The sequence below is a fragment of the Grampus griseus genome, assembly GCF_964374135.1.
Source record: "Grampus griseus genome assembly, chromosome: 8".
NCBI classification, from domain to species: Eukaryota; Metazoa; Chordata; class Mammalia; order Artiodactyla; family Delphinidae; genus Grampus; species Grampus griseus.
Window position 1 is genome coordinate 97369304 of NC_139002.1, and position 21128 is coordinate 97390431.

Here is a 21128-nt window from a genome sequence, read left to right on the forward strand (position 1 = left end):
ATTTTTTATAGTTCTGAACGGTCTTACTTTTTTAAGACCCGTTGATGTCTTCCCACTGCTCATACTTTTGTCTTCTTAATTTTTTAAATGGGTTATACATGAACATGACAAAATTCAAAAGGTATAAATCTTACATACTTTAAAATATATTTAACTTAGTCTAATCGACTCCGATCATTTGTATGTGAGGCATGACAGAGGAAGAAACCGAGGCGTAAAGAGCTGGTGCCCAGTTGAAGGCCACCCATCAATGGGCAAACCAAGTACCTTATCCAAACTCCGGTGAGTAAGACCAGACTTTGTCTTCGAGAATACTTATGCCTAAAAGAAATCGGGTAGGCTTATCCTTTGATGTCGCTGGGGTATTTTTTATCTTTTTCCTTTCCTTTTGTATGCCTGCCAGTCCCACTGAAAGACAAGCATCCGAGTTGAGAAAGCCTGACCATTGTGTCATTTCCCAGGGTGGAGAGCCACTAGCATTTGGTTCACATTTTTATTAAAGTAAGATGAGTGATTCACTCACATTACAGGCAAGGAATCTTTTACCAGGAAAACCATACTTTGAAAAACAAAGCCGATGGCTTTAAGGAACAGAAACTGCTAACATCAATTTCCTTTCCCATCCAGTCCCAAAAAAGTCAGACACTCTCTGTCTCTAGCTGCGTCTTTCTCTTACCCACACATATACATATAATTATAGATATGTTACGTTATATATGCCCACAAATGACAGAAGACAGCAGGAAAGACAAAGGTGGATTCATCTGAAGAAATGTATGTGTTATCTACATCCAACCCTCTATCTGGTTCCTGCTGTTTTTTGTTTCTGAAGTCTATTTTTTTAGTTGATGGGTAGCCATAAATCCATCATCATTGGTGGAAGTTAGTGGATTCTGACAAGAGAACAGGCTGTGGTCTTTATAAATACGCCTACATGCTGGCAACAGCCTTCCCATACTCGCACAATCACTGAGGACCAGGGAACTTAGATTGTTTTTTATTTTTAGTCTGTCTTGGTTCAGCTCACCCTCAGTGAGTAACTCTGTTAGCCACTGCTTCTTATTATGTTTATTTAGAAGAGAAGGAAAATGCATTTGAAGCAAAACAAATGCATAATCTGTTCCACTTCTTATTTATTCTATGGCTACTTTGGACAGTGGAAAGCCCAGAGAAATAATAACTTTTATTGGTTTTTGTTTTCTGTGGCTTGCTTTCTCAGACAAGTCCTCATCAGACAGTTTTGCTGATAGCTTATGAAACTCCATGCCAACTCTCAGCCTCATTTTAAATTGGAAAGGAAAAAGGTAGCTGGAAGTATTTTTTATGTACATTAAATATACTCTTCTCTTGCTAATATGTGTCTGATCCTGTTAACATTGCAGATACAGGCTAATAATGACTTTAAATGTTTATTGTTTTTGTTATCCCTTCTCTATTTTCTTATAGAGATTAGCAGCAAGTCACCAAAAATAGAAAGCCTCTGTCAGTTTGTTTGGAGGGCAACAAGGAAGCTGGGAGCCAGATAGACTGCATCTGACCCTGGAGTCAGCCTAGGAGAAAGATGATAGAAAGAGGTGGAATAGCTGGTGGCAGATTTCAATAGTAACAGTAATGATAATAATAGCATTTGCAGCTAACATTTTCTGCATTCTCACTATGGAATTTGCTATGCTAGGTGTTTTTCATCCATAGAAGAAATAAAAGCAGGCTGAGTTCCCAGGGTCCCAGGGACCATATGGCAAGAAAGAAAAAGACATCACAGGGAACTGGCCTGTGTAATAGAAAGAGGCCTTGCCCTGGAATGGGAAGGCTTGATCTGATCCTGGCTCTAACATTTACTTGGTGATTTTATCCCTTACTGAGACTCATTTTCCTTGTCTATAAAAATGGGAATATTTTTATTCCCATTTTCCTCTCTCTGCCCCACAAACTTCTTATGGAGATCAAAAGTGATAATGCATATGAAAACAGTTTGCATAATTGTACAGTCTCTTTATAAATATGACTCATCATTACTTTTAATAGTGAGAAGAGAGAGGATTGGCAGTGCACTGACTATCAAGGAAAGTGGTGTACACCTGCCTTCAGGCAGGAAGTCTGTTATTCACTTGTCAATAAGAACAAAGGAAGCAAGATAAAATAATTATGAGATAAGGAATAAGATTATTCTAGCCACCCACTGGCTGGAGCTGGAGAACTTCCATGAACTGTGCCTTTTGTTATGCAGGTGCCATCGCACCTGTGTGCCTCAAACACAGGAGAGTAATAACAGGAGTGGCTACTCTTTATTGAATGCTTGCCCTGTGCCCTGTTCTAGCACTTTAAGTTTACTATCTCTCTCTTTTTTTTAATCGTCTCTTTTAACCCTCTCAAAAACTCTTCATGATTAGTATTAGTGTCATCTTCATTCATATTCATGTGATGATGATTATTATTCACTTTCATTTCTAATTGGCTTGCTCAATGCCACATGGCTAGTTTAAGAACCATGATTTAGATCCTCGTAGTATTAGTATCATCTTTATTCATATTCATGTGATGATGATTATTATTCACTTTCATTTCTAATTAGCTTGCTCAGTGCCACTTGGCTAGATTAAGAACCAGGATTTAGATCCTCGTCGGCTGATTCAGGAGCCTGCACTCTTAGTGAGGCACTATATAAGACCCACTTAGGGGTCAGGGCCAGTGGGGTTTTCTTTTCTTTTTTTTTGGCCACGTTGGGTCTTCGTTGCTGCGCGTGGACTTTAGTTGCGGCAAGTGGGGGCTGCTCTTCGTTGTGGTGCGCGGGCTCCAGGCACGCGTACTTCAGTAGTTGCAGCGCGCTCGGACTCAGTAGTTGTGGTTCGCGGGCTCTAGAGCACAGGCTCAGTAGTTGTGGCGCACGGGCTTAGTTGCTCCGCGGCATGTGGGATCTTCCCAGACCAGGGATCAAACCCGTGTCCCCTTCATTGGCAGGCGGATTGTTTTTTGTTTTATAAATTTATTTATTTTTTATTTATTTATTTTTGGCTGCGTTGGGTCTTCGTTGCTGTGCATGGGCTTCCTCTAGTTGCAGCGAGCAGGGACTACTCTTCGTTGTGGTGCGCGGGCTTCTCATTGCAGTGGCTTCTCTTGTTGCAGAGCATGGGCTCTAGGCATGCGGACTTCAGTAGTTGTGGCACGTGGGCTCAGTAGTTGTGGCTCACAGGCTCTAGAGCGCAGGCTCAGTAGCTGTGGCGCACAGGCTTAGTTGCTCTGCGGCATGTGGGACCTTCCCAGACCAGGGATCGAACCCTTCGTTGGCAGGCGGATTCTTAACCACTGCGCCACCAGGGAAGTCCCGGGCCAGTGGTTTTTAAACAGTCCTCTATAGAGCCCAGAGTTTAAAGCAGTGCCTCAGGCCTTCTCCCGTAGCTTCCTCATCCCCGCACCTCTAGCCTCAGTGAAGGCTATTGAGGACAAAGTTGGGTAAGAAGAGGTTTGTTTTTATCTATGTTATACATTAAGGTTCCTTATAAAATTTCCATTTTTAAAAAGTATATCTGTTTAGGGACTTCCCTGGCGGTCCAGTGGTTAAGAATCCATGCTTCCACTGCAGGAGGCCCAGGTTCTATCCATGGTCGGAGAACTAAGATCCTGCATGCCGTGCGGTACAGCAAAAAAAAAAAAAACCTTCCAAAAAGTATACCTGTTCAAAAATTTTGTTCAGCCCTCACATACCACGACATCCTTATTTTATAGGTGAGAAAATGGAGGTCCAGAAAACCTGTGGCCAGTATCATGTAAGTAGTTCTTTGCAGAACTCAGACCAAGTTCTTTTTAAAATGCTACCTCTGTTTCAAAAATTGAGTGAGGTATTCCAGATACACCACCACTGAGAGGGCAGGATTTTCCTCTCACCTTTACTTCCTGTGAGGCGGGAATGAAGTTCATTGTCCAGCTCTTGTGCCTGTTTGGCCGTTTCTGTTCAGTTAAGAACAGGAGCAGGTCACAGGAGGTTACAGCAGCACCTGCTTCTTCCTGGATAAAAATTATCCTTAGCTCTGTTACAGCACCTTAGCTCTGAAATCTCTGCTTCAAAGCGCACACCCTATCCTCCCATTTCCAAACAAAAATGTGAAGGAGCAACACCTGATAGGGCTGGACTAGTTGGTCTCTGGATCAGAGTGCAAATGGTAGTGCAATGCTAGGCTTGAAATAACTTCCTCGATGGGCTGCTGGGCCCTTTGGGAGCTTATGGTGCCAAGATCCTGCTCTACATTTTAGTGTCCAAAGCTGCCTCCATTCCTCTGTAAACTGTCAGGAGACTGTGTGCCTGTGCCAGAGTAGCTAGCCCTGTTGCTACTGAAGAGAGACTTTCTTTCCTCCTGGCTGGGGCTCCTTCCATAATGCCACGTGGCTTCCCACCCTGGGCATGTGCAGCCTGTTGTGTTTCATGTTATCAAAGCTGTCTAAGACAGTGCCTCCCCCCAGAACCAAGCCTTGCCTTGGTCCTCCAACTCTCAGGAGCCTATCAGGATGTACAGAAGAGAGGGTAACACCCCAAGGTGTATACACAGTATAGAGGGTTCTTACATATCAGCCCAGCCCACTGGTTCAGTCCCACAGTGGTGGCTAGAGATGGCCATGGTTAGCCCCAAAACCCGATCAGATTGCCATTATGTGCCACACACCATCCCTGGGGAAGAATTTTCAGACCCTGATAGAAATGCTCACATTTCTTTAAACCTTTGTATAATATAAACAGTTCCTGGGGAGTTTCTTTTATTCATTCTAAAAATTGCCATGAAATTGTTATTATATCTGATTTAGTGCTTTGCCTAGAACATATATACTGGCCAAAAAGTAATAGTCACTTGATGTTGGGCTTAGTCATAATCAAATATAAAAACTAAAGAGTCTGGCTTTCTGCCCCTGTTTGAACACACTACACATACTCTGGGGAGTAATGAGTTGGCAAAGGATAGTGTTAATAATGACCCCACAGGTGTCATTGGAAGCCATTGCTTCTCATTCCTTTTATAAAATCATTTCCCTTTCAGTAAACTAATTATCATTTTCCTCCATTTACAATATAAAACAACAGTGCTGTCAAAGAACATAAAATTGAAGAACACAGTCTGCTCTTCTTTGGGGGTTTTGCTTGACAGGAACATGGCCCTAGGATGTGAGCAATCTTCCTGTGACTTTTGGTACCAAGTGCCACGTGGGGAGTGAAGCCGTCAGATGTCTGCCTCCTTTCTCTCCCCTCCCCCAACTCTCCCTCTCTCCCTTCCCCTCCTTGCAGAGTAGCACTGAGATATTTACTCAGCTGTGGACTGGTACCAAAGCCTCAGTGCCCTGGGGAAAGGAAGGGGTGGTATGGTCATGCCCTGAATTATCCATGTCCTTCCGAGCATCTCTTGGCAGGGCGGCCTGGCTGGGGGTGAGTGTCATTTGGAATGAGCCTTCACAACCCCTGCATAAAAGAATATAAAAACAATTGCAGCTGAAAATTGGAGAGTCCACTCATGGACTGTGGTGTTCTCTGGCCTCTGTGGTAGTTCCTGTTGAGATCATGCAGCCAACCAACTAGAGGTTGTCCAGTCCTCTGGGATTCTCCGTGGCTTGGTAGCATTTCATTATCTCCAGCTCCAGTCTCAGCACTAGCTCACTCAGCCCTCAGCATGAAGGCAGTCATGCAAATGAACTCAGAGTAAACCCCAGTTCATCCTCCAGAGTTTTGGAGGTAAAAACCCTTGATTCAGGCTTTGGGGAAGGCTTCTCTGAGTAAGGAACAAAGGTATGGCCCTCATTCCTTCCATCTGGCACTCCTCCACTGGTCTCTTTTAGTGACACCACTCTGACCCTGGAAAAGGCACCATTTCCTAGGAAGAGCAGGAAGCATCTGAATCTTCAACCACACACTGCCGCAGTTCTTCTGAGCAAACGTGTGGACACGTGTGGTGGTCTGAGAGGAGGATGTAGAGATGACTAGGCTACCCCCACAGAGCTTCAGACCAGAATTTCCACAGCAAGAAGGCAGACCAGATGTAGAAAAGATAAGAGAAGGTCTTCAATCCTTCTTTTCCAAGAAAGGAGGAAGTGAGAACGAGTTAGCCCTTGAATATATTGGGCCTCAGTAATTTGTGACAAGATTACTTTTCGTAGCCAAATAACCTCACTATAATCCATCCAATCATAATCCATCCAATAATAATCCATCCATCCAATAATAATCCATCACTCTCTAGGATTAGAGTAGGGCTAGCCAGGAAAAGAATACTTTGAGTCAGGGATTGGTTATCTTGAAAACTCCAGTATTCAAAACTCCAGCTAGAGTTGTAACAGTAGTAAAGTGAATCACTAAGAAGTAAACCCTAGGCGGCTTCTGATTTTCACGGTAAAATTGGTGATCTATTCCAATGAAAATAAATACTCGAGTTGATTGGACTGAGCACTTGATAAGAAAGTGCTGGGAGTCAGCAAGGCCACGGAATGTAGTTACGCCTTCCATAATGTATTGAGTTCACTGAGAGCTGTGGTACCTACCAACCAGGACGTTTTCCATTTTCAGCACTTTACAGCTCCCGGCACCTCCTCACACTGCCCTGAACTTACAGTCATGCCTCCTGTGCCTGGAGATCCCCCATCTCTGTGTTCACACAGTGACCAGAAACTCGTCCCTCCGAATTTTCATCTGGGTCACTGTGCGGTGCATGTTTTTATTCAATCATTCCTTCAACAGATATTTACTACTGTATGCCAGGCCTTGTGCTGAGGGCTTTCGTTCAGGCCAAAGATGCCTTAATTTCAGGACTTCAAGTTTTAACCAGTTAATAATTATTAAATAATTCTCCCATTTATTGAGCATTTTGCTAATTTTTCAGAAAAGTTCCTTATATACAAATTACCTCATTTGATTTTTACAACAATCACACTAGGTAGGTACTGTGATTAGTCACATTTCTAAGAGGAAACCAAGGTTCAGAAAAATTGTCTAACTTATCCAAGTCATACTGGTGGTAGGTAGTGGAGGCCAGGTTTTGAAGCCAGGTCATCTGATTACATAGTCTGCGCTCTGCACTAACACAACTGCCCTGCCCAACTGGAGGGTATCTGTATGTTTAACTTAGATACTGGGTTGGCCAAAATGTTCGTTCGGGTTTTTCCATAAAATGTTACAGAAAAACCCAAACGAACTTTTTGGTCAACCCAATAAGTCTTTAACTTAGATGTAAAGTTTGTCAATTGCCTGGCATAAACAATCCTATCATCAGAAGTCAAGTCTCCCACTAACCAGCCAGATCACACCTGCTAGAGTAGAACTTGCAGGACCTTTGGAGCTAGACAGGCATATGTCTGAATCTCAGTCCTCCCTCCTCTTACTAGTTCTGTCTCCTTGAAAAAGTAATTAACCTTAAAGAAACCCTAGTTTCTTTATTTCTAAAATAATAACAGCAAATACTAACAGAGCACTTATGATGGGCTATTATTCTTAGTTCTTTTTTTTTTTTTTTTTTTTTGAGGTACACGGGCCTCTCACTGTTGTGGCCTCTCCCATTGCGGAACACAGGCTCCGGATGCGCAGGCTCAGCAGCCATGGCTCACGGGCCCAGCCGCTCCGCGGCATGTGGGATCTTCCCAAACCGGGACACGAACCCGTGTCCCCTGCATCGGCAGGTGGACTCTCAACCACTGCACCACCAGGGAAGCCCTATTCTTAGTTCTTAACATTAGCTCACAACAACTGAATGATGTTGGTACCACCATTATACCCACTTTATAGATGGGGAAACTGAAGCATAGAGCACTTAAAGGTCAGTAATTTGAAATCAGTGGCAAAGCTTGGATTTGGACCCAGGCAGTCTAACTCTAAAGTCCATGCTATGGGCCACAATGCTGTACTGTGCTGCCTCCTGAGATGGTAGGATTGAGGGTGTAGAAACCTCTGGTCCAGAGCCACACAGTCAATGGGACTATTACAAGGTTTAGAATAAGAAAATTTAACAGCTCTGACCACCCACAAAAAGAGTAGCACCAATTTGTGGGGAGTGTTCTGATTTTGATCTTATACCAAAGTCGTCTTATGTCTTTGCCTTTGAACTTTCAGGACCTGCTGGCTGAAGCTTTCCTAATTGTGGGGGGATTCCTTTAGAGAAGGCATCTGTTGGTACACACCGCTTACCTTCCCTGCACCTGCCAGGATGGAGAGCACCGGCAGGTGGGCGGGGATGAGAAATGGCCATGTAGCCACCAGCACAGGTGTACTCATCCCCCACCTTCCCATGGCCTCCGGCTCAGCAAAGGCTGTGGTGCTGGAGCTGCAGTCTTTCCTGTTGACAGTAATTAGAACCTTTCAGACTTAATTTCTTACATGAAAAAATCCCAGTTCACTTGAATTGTCTCCTTGATCCAGTTCACCTGGAGCTATTTAGTTCCTGCAGTTTGTTTGGGGAGGAGAACAAGCTATTAAGCCTTCACACATTACCGTTGATAAGATCAAGGTGCGGAAAATGTTAGTTGGGTAAACTTTGGAGCCAGACTGCCAGAGTTTGAATTCCAGTTCCAGCAGTTAAGCATGATCTGAGTTTTTGTCTGTGAAATGGGAATAACCATAGTGAAGATTAGATAAGATGAGATGGCACAGGTAAAACCCTTGGAAGATCAGTGTCTGGCCCATAGTAAGTGCTCAGTAAATGTTAACTGTTAGTATTATTATCGTTAATTAAGCCCATCCAGCCCTTAGACCCCAGCCTAGGATCTTGCTCTGGGAAGCCAAGTCCCCTTCCTGTCCCCCAGGCTCTGGACCCTTCTCTCCTCACTTACCAGATGATTTCATCTCTCTATGCCTCCACGCCCTCATCTGTGAAATGTGGCTGGGAATGCCAGAGTCTAGAGTCTACTTTGTGAGGTTGTTAAGGTTAAGTGAGCTAATTCAAAGCCTGAGCACAGAGCTCAGTGACTAGTCAGTCTCACTACTGTTATTCCTGAAGCACCAAGGGCTGCCTGGAAGGCAGATCTTTGAGATCTTGGAGAGCTCTTAGAACCAAAGGACCCAAAATAGGCAGGAGCATTTAGGGTTAACCAATGCCTGAGTGTGAGCCTCTGGAGCTGGGGAGACCGCTGGCTTGTTGGGAACGGAGGAGGCATTAAATGAATGCAGACTGCAGAAGAGTCTTCAAAACCAGGTTCGGCTCAAGCAATCTGACTGAATTTTCAAGGCAGAAAAACTTTAAAGGGGTTTAAGCATTTACACTCAGCAAGAAGCACCTTCCTCCTCTCCTGCCTTTGCCCCCAGGAGTTAAAAACAAAACCAAATAGCTCCTGTTGTTTGGTGTTACTATGTTCTAGACATTCTGCTGAGTACTTTATTGACATCATCTTTTTTGATCTTGACTTCAACCCTGAAAGGTGGGTGTCATCATTCCCATTTTACGGATGAAAAACTGAGATTTAGAGAGATTGAGCAGTTTGCCCAAGGTTGCATACCTGGGAAATTGCAGAGCCAAGATTTGCACCCAAGCCAGGGGGACAGGAGGAGGACAGCTCCCATTTGTTCATCAGTGTTTTGATTTTGGAACAACACTTAGTGCTCACCATTCTCCCAAATACCCACTGTACAACCCAGGAGTGTCTCCAAGTGGCAGATGCCTCTCCCTTGAAATTATCTGGCCTTGATATTATCCTACTTCTACTTTAATAGAACTGCTGTCTTCCACAATTAAACTGGCCAAAGTTGTTTATCTGCCTGCACTTCCCGTTCATCTCTTTATCTGACTATCTTCCTCACTTTACATTGGGGATAGTCAAGTTCCAGAAGTGGTGAACAGGATGTATTCTGTTTTTCTGATGTATTTAGTATTTCCAAGAACTGTTGTTGCATTGGAGAAGTACAAAATTATTTTTGTAAATCATTCTTCTACGCTTAGGAAGCAAGTATTTGAAGCACATGAGTTAGAATATCATCAAGAACCTAAAAGAGAGCTGAGGGTCTGGAAACCAGGAGGCTGAGATCTATTTCCAGCACTGTCTTTCTTGATTGAATAAGGGGGTCATACAACTCTCTTGGCTTCTCATTTTCCTTTACCCTGTTTGTCTTCCCGAGGATATCTTGTAGATAATTTGGGGGATAAATATGAATAACTGTGAAATACTTTGACCCCCCCTAAGAATGGTATCAGATCCATCCACCAAATCTTAGCCTAGAAAAGCATTAATGGGGACTACCTTGTGGTCCAGTAGGTAAGACTCCAAGCTCCCAATGCAGGGGGCCTGGGTTCAATCCGTGGTCAGGGAACTAAGATCCCGCATGCATGCCACAACTAAGAAGCCCTCATGACGCAACTAAAGATCCCACGTGCTGCAACTAAAGATCCCACATGCCACAATGAAGATCCCGCGTGCTGCAGCTAAGACTGGGTGCAGCCAAAATAAATAGATTAATTAATTAATTAATTTTAAGAAAGAAAGGAAAAAAAGCATTAATGATTCAAAGATAGAACTTTACTTTATTTAGTTCCTGCCAGAACTCACTTCTCTTTATACAGGGGGTTTTGAAGTGAGAATAAAGTGGGAACATATTAGATTCAGTGGCTTTTCTCCCTTTCGTCTTTCCTGTCCCTCACCCCAAGTCTGCGAGCCCACAAGTGGCTATTACTCCTTCCCTTGAAGAACAAAACCTCCTACTAGGCTGTGCCCTAGGTCAGGCGAGTGAGGAGAGGAAAGTGCACACCCCATTGTGGCCAAGACGAAGGCCGCAAAAGCCATCTTGATCCTTTGACCTACATTGACGCTGAGTCTGTCGCTTTGGTGTCCCTGACTTTGGCAGTGTGGTTAGTCTAACTCTATGCCCCCACCTTGAATTGAGCCTTGATGAAAAAGTAGTAGGAACCCAGGCCTGTCCCTGGGGATTTGGGGTTTTTATCTTGGAAACGCATCAACCAAACTATCAGGGCAGGAGATCTGGATGCCTGTGGCTTGAGCTAACTTAGGTCCAAAGAAACCCAGTGCCTGTGATCATCATCTTCATTCCCCAAATGTGGCCATGCCCTCTGGATTCCCTCCTCTCACTCATGCTCCTAGTTAGGATCTGGGATCCCAGTTGATCTCGCTTTACCATCAGCACGTCGTTCCATATTTGAAATGCTTCGGTATATGGAATACTTGTGGATGGCAGCTGCCTGACTGATCTAAAATCTCTTGGCTTTGGGACATGCAGTAACAAAACAACTTTTAAACACCAGTGTATTTCCTCTCCCTTGGCATTCTATAAACCCCCCTGAGATTTACCTCTCTGGGTTTTCTACTGGGTCACAGAGCCTCATCCTGGCTCATCTCTCCCAAAACACTGCTTCTGTATATCAGGAGTCACTTGGTTGCCTAGATTGTATATCTTGGACCTTGGTCTTGGCTTCCTAGAATAGAATGACCAGATTTGTGTGCAGCCATCCAAAAGGAGCCAGCCTGCACAGTACTGGATGACAGAGTAAGAAGGTCTGTGGGTTGCTGTGCTGTATTCTTCTCCTCCATACGTTGCAAGACTGCATTTGTCTTAATACTGCTTGCAGATGTTCTGTGGATGGTCTCTGGGCATGTTGTGGTGAATGTTACCATGCCAGAGAATTTCAGCAAACTTAGCCAGCTCTGAAATGACTCATTCTTGTGGATTTTCATACATAAGAAGGCTAATGAAGGTACCCCTCTAATTCCCCCTTCTTACCCGACCATCTTTCAAACCAGTGAAGCTCCTTTGGCCAAAATGTTGTAGCTGGGTGCCTCCCATCCAGGAAAAACTTTGTAGAAATATTGATCTTAAAATCTCACCCTTGGAGGGTTAGTGGCTAATGCAGCCTTAACACTGACTCACCTTTAAAAGAGCAGATCTACTGAGAGTAGGTCTGAAAACCATGAAATGATCAAAAAGACAGCAGTGACTTCACATGCAGAGACCTAATGTGTTCCTATCCATTTCCATTCCAGATTTGCTGACCATGAGGGAATATCACTGCTTGCTGCAATTACTGTGCCCGGATTTCCCGCTGGAGCTCACTCAGAAAGCAGCCAGGTATGTCTCCTGGGCTTTTGAAGTCAACTCAGCCCCCTCTTTGGCCCAGGCTTCTGAGAGAAACCTGAACTGTATACAAACAAACATACCATTAGGGGAGAATGAAACTGACAGGGAAAAAACTGGCATTTGGAGAGGGGTCTATTTGGGATTTGCCCAAAAACATAATACTTTCTGCATTTCCAAATGGAAGCCAAATGATCTTTGGTGGTTTCTGCGGGGAGTTTTATGGTCTGCAGATAGAGTTGGGAGGCGGTGAGATGAAGAGGCAAACACACACACACACACACACACACACACACACACACACACAGGCACGTACACAAAGAAATATCCCTAGAGGAAATTCTGAGAAAATATGGGGCAAGTTTGACAGCGACTTGTAATAAAGGGGGTTGAAGTTCGAGACTGGAAAACATGAAGGTGATAAAGCCCAATTGAGGGAGGGATAAATTGTATTACTTATGCTAAAAGAAGGTTTTCAAGATTAGTCCAGAACCAGGAAGACTTGGTAGAAATAGTTAGAACCCTCTAATTTCTGTGTTTGGTTTCACTGTCATTCACATTTTTTAACCAGATGAGGTCGTTGGGCTATGCCTCAGTTAACTTTTACTTATTTAACTGAAAACCTGAGCTAAGGCAGCAAGTGGAAGTATAGCAAAAATCTTGTTTTCTGAAAAATGCCAGAGCAGAGGATTTTTAGGAAAATACTCTGTATTATATCATACATGACAGATACGTGTCATTAGACATTTGTCCAGATCCATAGAATGTACAACACCAAGAGTGAATCGTAAATCTAAACTGTGGACTTTGGGCGATGATGTCTCAATGTAGGTTCAACGATTGTAACAAAGGTACCATTGGTGGGGGATGTTGATCTGGGGGAGGCTGAGCACGTGTGGAGGCAGGAGGTATATGGGAAATCCCTGCACCTTCCCCTCAATTTCACTGTGAACCTAAAACTGCTCTAAAAAAGTAAAATCTAAATAATAATTTTTTAAATGCCCAGCTTCCCTAAATCAGTCAAGTATATTTACAGAGTAGAGTTGACTAGTGAACAGGGAGGGGCTTAGGGGCACCGACCCTCTGTGCAGTGGAAAATCCAAGTATAACTTACAGTCAGCTCTCCATATACACAGTACCTCCATATACATGGCTCTGCATCCGTGGGTTTAGCACCTGTGGGTTCAACCAACCGCAGATTGCGTATTTGCTATTGAAAAAAAATCCACATATAAGTGGACCTGTGTAGTTGAAACCCAGGTTGTTCAAGTGTCAACTGTATATTCACGTCCATCACCACAGTCAGTTTTAGAGCATTTTAACTACCCCACCAAGAAATCCAGCACCTCTTAGCCATTACTCCCCAATCCCCCCATCCTCCCTAGCTCTAGACAACCACACTCTGTCTCTATATATTTGCCTATTCTAGACATTTAAAATAAATGGGATCGGGCTTCCCTGGTGGTGCAGTGGTTGAGGGTCCTCCTGCCGATGTAGGGGACGCGGGTTCGTGCCCCGGTCCGGGAAGATCCCACGTGTCGCGGAGCGGCTGGGCCCGTGAGCCATGGCCGCTGAGCCTGCGCGTCCGGAGCCTGTGCTCCGTAACAGGAGAGGCCACAACAGTGAGAGGCCCCCGTACCGCAAAACAAACAAACATACAAAAAAATAATAAATAAATGGGATCATATGATATATGGTGGTCCTTTGTGACTGGTTTCTTTCACTTAGCCTTATGTTTTCAAGGTCCATCCACATTGTAGCAGGTCTCAGTACTTCCTTTCATCAAATATTTCTTGAGTGCCAATTTTGTGCCAGGATCTATTCTGCATATTAGGGGTACAGTGATGAATAAGATATAGTTCCTGCCCCTCAAGGAGCTTGCCATTTGATTTAGAAGTGGATCCCTTGGGTACCGATCACGGCCTGCCACCACTTTGTGTCACATCACCTTGGTTTCTGTCACTGCACAGCAGCCTCCGTCCTCCTGTCCCACTCCTGAAAGGTAGCGGGCGAGTGTGAGGGTGAGCCTTCTGTATGATTTTCAACTCCACCAGCCCCGTTTTTGCATTTGCCCCACCCATCTCCCAGACCCTTCCAAACAATCTGATGTGTGTAAGCATGGCAAGATTAGACTAGAAGGAATAGAACCCTCTAAGATCCACAGATTCGTACAATTATTGATACCAAGGGGCTTCTGGAGTGGCATTCCCCTAGCTGTGTCAGAAGCTTACCTCCTCCTCAAGAGGCCTACTGTTCAATAGAAACTTCAGACCTTTCCATTTGAGGAAGAGGAAGCAAGGTAACCAGTCCATGTCAATAGCAGGGAATGTGAGGGGATGATGGGGATGCCAGTATCAACAACAGAAGGGCCCCAGGTGAGCCTCAGGATACTGGCTACAAAATTAGAGATGAACTCGGGACTCAGGCTTTTGTGTCAACCCTGCCTCCCCAGTGCCCTGCTTTCCTCACTCCACTCCAGCTGGTATGTGTGTGGAAAAATTGCATACATCCCAGAAAGTGCCCTCTGATTGTTTAAGCTATTCTCATCTTGTCCTGAAGGTCAGGATCCCAACTTCCTCACACACAAACCCACGCTTCTGACCAGAACTGCAAATGGGGGTGGTTAGGCCTCCAAGGCAGTTACTCTAGCTGGAAGAGGCACTGCCCTCTCCTGTCTCACTGCTGGTCTCACTGTATTCATGGCCCTGAGGTCTGGGGACAGGCCGCAGGAGGAGGCTCCAGTCTCTGATGCTGTGCACGTAAAAGAATGTAATCCACAGGCAGCTGTACGCCAGAGCCTGTTCAGCGGCAGAGCAGCTCCACATGCGCCTGACTTATGTGCGGCCAGCACCGTGGCCAGGCCCCGGAGCGGCAGGTGTGAGCCGGAAACAGGAGAGCAAAGAGCAAATAGACTCCATGACAGCGCCCAGCCAGAGATCCCCTCCACCGCACACGCTCCTGCAGCAGTGGGAGTCGTTAAGTAATTTTATCCCTAAGTGATCACCATAGCTTCTCCGTCTCCAAGGACTGGGAGGCTTTCCTGACGGTGAAGAACATTCAACTAGAGCCAGAATTCTTGAGTTCAAACCCTGGTTCCACAATTTACCAGCTTGTGCCCTTGGGAAAGTTATTTAATTTCTTTGAGCCTCAGTTTCCTCATTTGTAAAGTGGGAATAATCGAAGAAGCATATAATGTGCTTAAAATAATGCCTGGCACAGAGCAATGTTAGAAGCAGTGGTATTAACCTTGACCTTTAAGAGCACAGGCATCATAGGGTTAGAAAGACCTGGGTGTACACACCACCTGTGCTCTATTAACTGGATGACCTTGAGGATCTCTCTTAACTTCTACAAGCCCTGTTCCCCTATCTGTAAAATGGGGCTAATAGTAATAACTAACTCAGGGCGGTTGTAAGATTTCAACAAAAAATTATATGTAAATTGCTTAGCACATTATATAATCCAATAAATAATAATTTCTGCTGTTAAAATAATGCTAGTATTATTGTTATTACCAGATTTTTTTAAATAAGTGAGAAGTCAGACATAGAGAGCAGATTTGTGGTTGCCAAGAGGGAGCGGGGGAGGGAGAGGGATGGACTGGGAGATTGGGGTTAGTAGATGCAAACTATCACATTTATTTATTTGTTTGGTTGGTTTTATTTATTTATTTATTTATTTATTTGGCTGCATTGGGTCTTCATTGGCTTTGGGCTTTCTGCATTGGGCTTTCTCTAGTTGCGGCGAGCCAGGGCTACTCTTTTTTTTTTTTTTTTTTTTTTTTTTTGCGGTACGCGGGCCTCTCACTGTTGTGGCCTCTCCCGTTGCGGAGCACAGGCTCCGGACGCGCAGGCTCAGCGGCCATGGCTCACGGGCCCAGCCGCTCCGCGGCATGTGGGATCTTCCCAGACCGGGGCACGAACCCACGTCCCCTACATCGGCAGGCGGACTCTCAACCATTCTAACACCAGGGAAGCCCCGGGGCTACTCTTCATTGCGGTGCGTGGGCTTCTCATTCCGGTGGCTTCTCTTGTTGCGGAACACGGGCTCTAGGCGCACAGGCTTCAGTAGTTGCAGCACACGGGCTCAGTAGTTGTGGCACGTGGGCCCTAGAGTGCACAGCCTTCAGTAGTTGCGGCATGTGGGCTCAGTAGTTGTGGCACACGAGCTTGGTTGCTCTGTGGCATGTGGGATCTTCCCGGACCAGGGATCGAACCCATGTCCCCTGCATTGGCAGGCAGATTCTTAAACACTGACCCACCAGGGAAGTCCCAAACTATTACATTTAGAATAGATAAGTAACGAGGTCCTACTGTATAGTGCAGGGAACTATATCCAACCTCCTGGGATAAACCATAGTGGAAAAAAATATTAAAAAAGAATGTATGTATGTGTATAACAGTCACTTTGCTGTACAGCAGAAATTAGCACAACACTGTAAATGAACTATACTTCAATTAAAAAATTAAATAAGTGAGAAGTTCCTGGGTTCCCTAAGGCAGTGGTTTCTGGCCTTTTTTCCCTTCACAAAGTTCAGAAAATAATATATAACAAAAAGTAGGGTAAAGACAGGACTGCCTGTGTCTCCTCCCTCCTGGGCCGGGGGGACCATCACACCTGTAACCCATTCAAGGCCCAAATGACACAGGGGTGGGAAGCTTCCCTCCAAGGGTGAAGATTTAAAGCAGTGGTTCTCCAACTTGAGTGTGAATCAGAATCACCTGCAGGACTTACTAAACCGCGATGGCCCAGCCCCATGCTCAGAGTTCAGTGGGTCTGAGGTGGGGCTCAAGAATCCATATACCTTATAGGTTCTTAGGTGATGCTCATGGTCTGGGACCACACTTTGAGAACCACTTTAGAGCACTGCATGCCAACCTCTTTCTGGCATTTTAGAATGGATTGCATTAAAAGGAATTGCTTTTCCTTCTCACTCTTGTCATCTGAAACACTAACTCACTTCTCCCTCACTTAAAGCCAGATTTCCTAGTGAGTAATATATGTTTAACAGGAAAATCTCTTTTATCATGGTTATATGCTGACTACATATAGTGCTTCAAAAGCACATAAACTCCTCTAAGGAATCTAGTTTTAGACCTAACAAGTCACCTCCATTTAAGAGAGTCATTTTTCAGCTGGTCCCTGTATCACAAAGGTTGAATGGCCTAATGGTGTAGGACTCAGGTGCTGGAGCCAGACAGCCCTGGGTTCAAATCTCACTTCCTTCACTCATAGGCTTGTGACCTTGAGCAACTCCTCTGAGCCTCAATTTCTTCATCTTTAAAATGGAAATATAATAGCACCTGCCTCATAGAGTGTTTTTAGGATTTAATGAGATAATGCATGTAAAATACCTGTCACAAAGTCTTTTTTTGTTTGTTTTGTTTTGTTTTTTTGGCCGCACTGCGTGGCTTGTGGGATTTTAGTTCCCCAAACAGGGATTGAACCCGTGCCCTTGGCAGTGAGAGCACAGAGTCCTAACCACTGGACCGCCAGGGAATTCCCTTACCTATTATTTATTTATTTATTTATTTATTTAGGCTGCATTATTTAGGCTGCATCAGGCCTTAGTTGCGGCACGCAGGATCTTTCGTTCTAGCATGCGAGCTCTTTGTTGCGGTACTCAGGCCTTTCTCTAGTTGTGGTGCGTGGGCTTGCTAGTTGTGGCTCATGGGCTCAGCTGCCCCATGGCATGTGGGATCTTCATTCCCCGACCATGGATCAAACCAGCGTCCCCTGCATTGCAAGATGGATTCTTAGCCACTGGACCACCAGGAAAATCCCTCCCTTACCTATTTTTAAAGAATATAATTATAATTAGTAAGTGGGGAGTGATACTTCATTCCTATATTCATTTTTCAAATGTTTACTGAGCATCTACCCTCTGCCAGACCTCATGCCGTGCCCTGAAGATACAGCTTTATGCTCTCTTGATGTCTTTCTTTATGCTTCTCCTCTGCAATATCATCCTGCATAGATCTCCTCCCCAGATCTGACCTGCCATCTGACAGTGTCACTGTTGCCCCAAAGGTCTTTCACCTAAACAGACTATCCTTTCCCTCCCCATTCTTTCATTTACCAAATATTTATTGAGTGCCTGTTATATTGCCAGTCGTGCTTGTGGAGGGGCTATGACAATGTTGCTCCAGCTCTGGAAGAACTTACAAACTGACAGAGCAGCAGACATTAAATAAATAAAGAGCTAAGTGCTATAGGAACATATAAACAGGATACCCAGCCTAACCTGGGGAATCATGAAAAACTTGTCCATAAAACAGAGATGTTGAACCTGAGACCTGAAGGATTAATAAGAGATGAATTTGCCCTATCAACTACTAGGACTGATTATAAGGCCATCATAATGCCAACTAAAAATTTGGAACTTGCCATCTGCCTTTACAAGGATTAAGCCACTACAGCCGCTGACCTTCAACACACCCTGAGTGGGATTCAGAGTGAAGATCAGGAATGAAGCGCTCTGTGCTCTGGGGAAAAATGGCGGAACAGGCCTTCAGATAGTTAGATTTTTTTTTTTTTTTTGGCCATGCTGCATGTGGGATCTTCCCCAACCAGGGATCAAACCCATGCCCCCTGCAGTGGAAGCGCAGAGTCTTAACCACTGGACCGCCAGGGAAGTCCCAGATAGTTAGATATTTTCAAGGGAAGATTTTACGAGCCCAATTCTTGCATCTCCTCATACCTGAAAAGGCATTAAAATCATTAATGGAGACACCTGCTCCTCGTGACCAGCAGTAAACTTCACAAGACTAACGACAGCCTTCTGCAAAAATGTGTGCTGGATTGCATGTACGTCCCCTTCACCAAAATCACATATATACCGACCTTCCCCCCTACCTCTCCAGAGCAGTTTCTCAGAGCTATCTGATATGCTATCTCCCAGGCCGTAGTCCTCATTTTGCCCCAAATAAAACTTAACTCAAAACTCTCACGTTGTGCATGTTTTTTTCAGTCGACAGTTTATCCACATAGGATAAAATAAAATTAGCTCCCTACTTCAGACCATATTCAGAAGTCAATTTCACATAGATTACAGACCTAAGTGTAAAATGCAAAACCATAATACTCTTAAAAGAGATTAGGAGAAAATATTTTTATGGCCACCAGGTAGTTAAAAAATTCTAAAAACAAGATAAAAATTCTTAAAGCCCAAGCCCAGTGGACAAGGTTGATAAACTGACCACAAGCAGAATTGCATTCACTTATTCAATCATTCAGCCAGTGTTCATGGAGAGTGCCTGTTCTGTGCCAGGCACTCTTCCAGGTGCTGAGGACAGAGCAGTGAACAAAACCAAGCCCCTGCCCTCGTGGAGCTGACATTCTAGAGAAAGGGGAAGTATCTGCTAGGAAGCACGAATTCCCTGATGGCAAAGTGAACCCTAGCCACAGCGATGCAAGTGTTGAACCCTAACCCGCAGGACTACCGGAGAATTAAGATTAAAATTTTCTATTCAACAAAAGATGCTGTAAACAAAGTTGAAAGACAAGCCAGTGACTAGAAGATATTTATTACATATGTAACTAACAACAGATTAGTCTGCAGAGTTTTTTAGTCTCAAGAATGGTTTATGGGGGACTTCTCTGGTGGTCCAGTGGCTAAGACTCCACGCTCCCAATGCAGGGGGACTGGGTTTGATCCCTGGTCAGAGAACTAGATCCCACATGCCACAACTAAAGATCCTGCACACCACAACTACAAAGATCCCGCATGCCGCAACGAAGATTCTGCACGCGGCAATGAAGATCCTGTGTGCAGGAACTAAGTTTAAGACCTGGTGCAGCCCAGCCAAATAAACAAATAAATTAAATAAATATTTTTTTAAAAAAAGAGTTAAAAGCTATTAAAAAAAAAGAATTGCTTATGAAGAACTCCTACAAATCAATAAGAAAAAGATGAAGAACCTCAGTAGAAAAACAGTCCAAAGATACAAACAGATAATATATAGAAGAGAAAACCCTAACAATTAATAAACATTTGGGCATATCTTCATGGCCAAACTCACTGGTATCAAGGAAATGCCAATTAAATTGAGATACCACTTCACAGTCATCAAATGGGCAAAAATTTTAAAGTGAGATAATACAAGTATTGGTGAGAATGTGGGACAGTGGGAACTCTCCTAAACTGCTAGTGGTAGTGTAAATTGGTATAATCACTTTGAAGCAATTTGGGCACATCTTAAAAAGTTCAAGACGTGTGCCTGGTTATAAGGAGACATGCAGCATTATTTGTAATCGCTACCAATGGAACCCTCTGCCCGTCCCTATGCAGTAGAAAGGACAAAGTGTGCTATCTCCATTCTGTGGAAATCTATAGAGCAGCTGAAATGAATGCAGGGAGATATATATGCATCAGCACTGATAAATCTCAAAATGTCAAGTTACCAAATGATGCATAGAGTCTGAGAACAAGCAAAACAAAGTTATATAATATTTTAACAATGTAGACATTTGTGTGAGTTAATATAGTATGGAAACATGGGAGGGATGCCAAGCCCAAGTTTAAATGAATGAATGCTAAGCCCTCAAGCCCCAGTGACGATCTCTGAGGAGGAAGGTAGAGGAAGGGGATGAGGGAGGGTGTCCAGGTGTCCAGGTGTTTTAATCTACATGTGTAATATTTTACAAAGCTTCTAAACATTGAAGCAAGGGTGGCAAAATGTGAAGTTCTGATGCAGTTAGCTAGTGGGTATACAAATGTTTGTTATGTTAGTCTGTGTAATTGTTTTGACGTTTTAAATATTTTATTTAAAGTGAAAAGGGGACTTCCCTGGTGGCGCAGTGGTTAAGAATCCTCCTGCCAATGCAGGGGACACAGGTTCGAGCCATGGTCCGGGAAGATCCCACATGCCGCAGAGCAACTAAGCCTGTGCACCACAACTACTGAGCCTGCACTCTAGAGCCCGCGAGCCACAACTACTGAGCCCACATGCCTAGAGCCCGTGCTCCACAACAAGAGAAGCCACCGCAATGAGAAGCCCGTGCACCACAACGAAGAGTAGCCCCCACTCACCGCAACTAGAGAAAGCCCGGGCACAGCAACAAAGACCCAATGCAGCCAAAAAAGTAAAAAATA

At 44.3% G+C, this 21128-nt stretch overlaps 1 protein-coding gene across 1 annotated transcript in view; it reads left to right on the forward strand.

Annotated features, from left to right (window-relative positions):
- CSTPP1 (centriolar satellite-associated tubulin polyglutamylase complex regulator 1) overlaps window positions 1-21128 on the forward strand; it is a gene marked incomplete at its 3' end in the record, with an annotated part of 185564 nt that overhangs the window by 151180 nt on the left and 13256 nt on the right. Inside the window, exon 4 of the mRNA XM_082660053.1 lies at window positions 11944-12028. Within this exon, the coding sequence (XP_082516179.1) occupies window positions 11944-12028 (85 nt within the window). The remainder of the gene's footprint in view (window positions 1-11943; window positions 12029-21128) is intronic.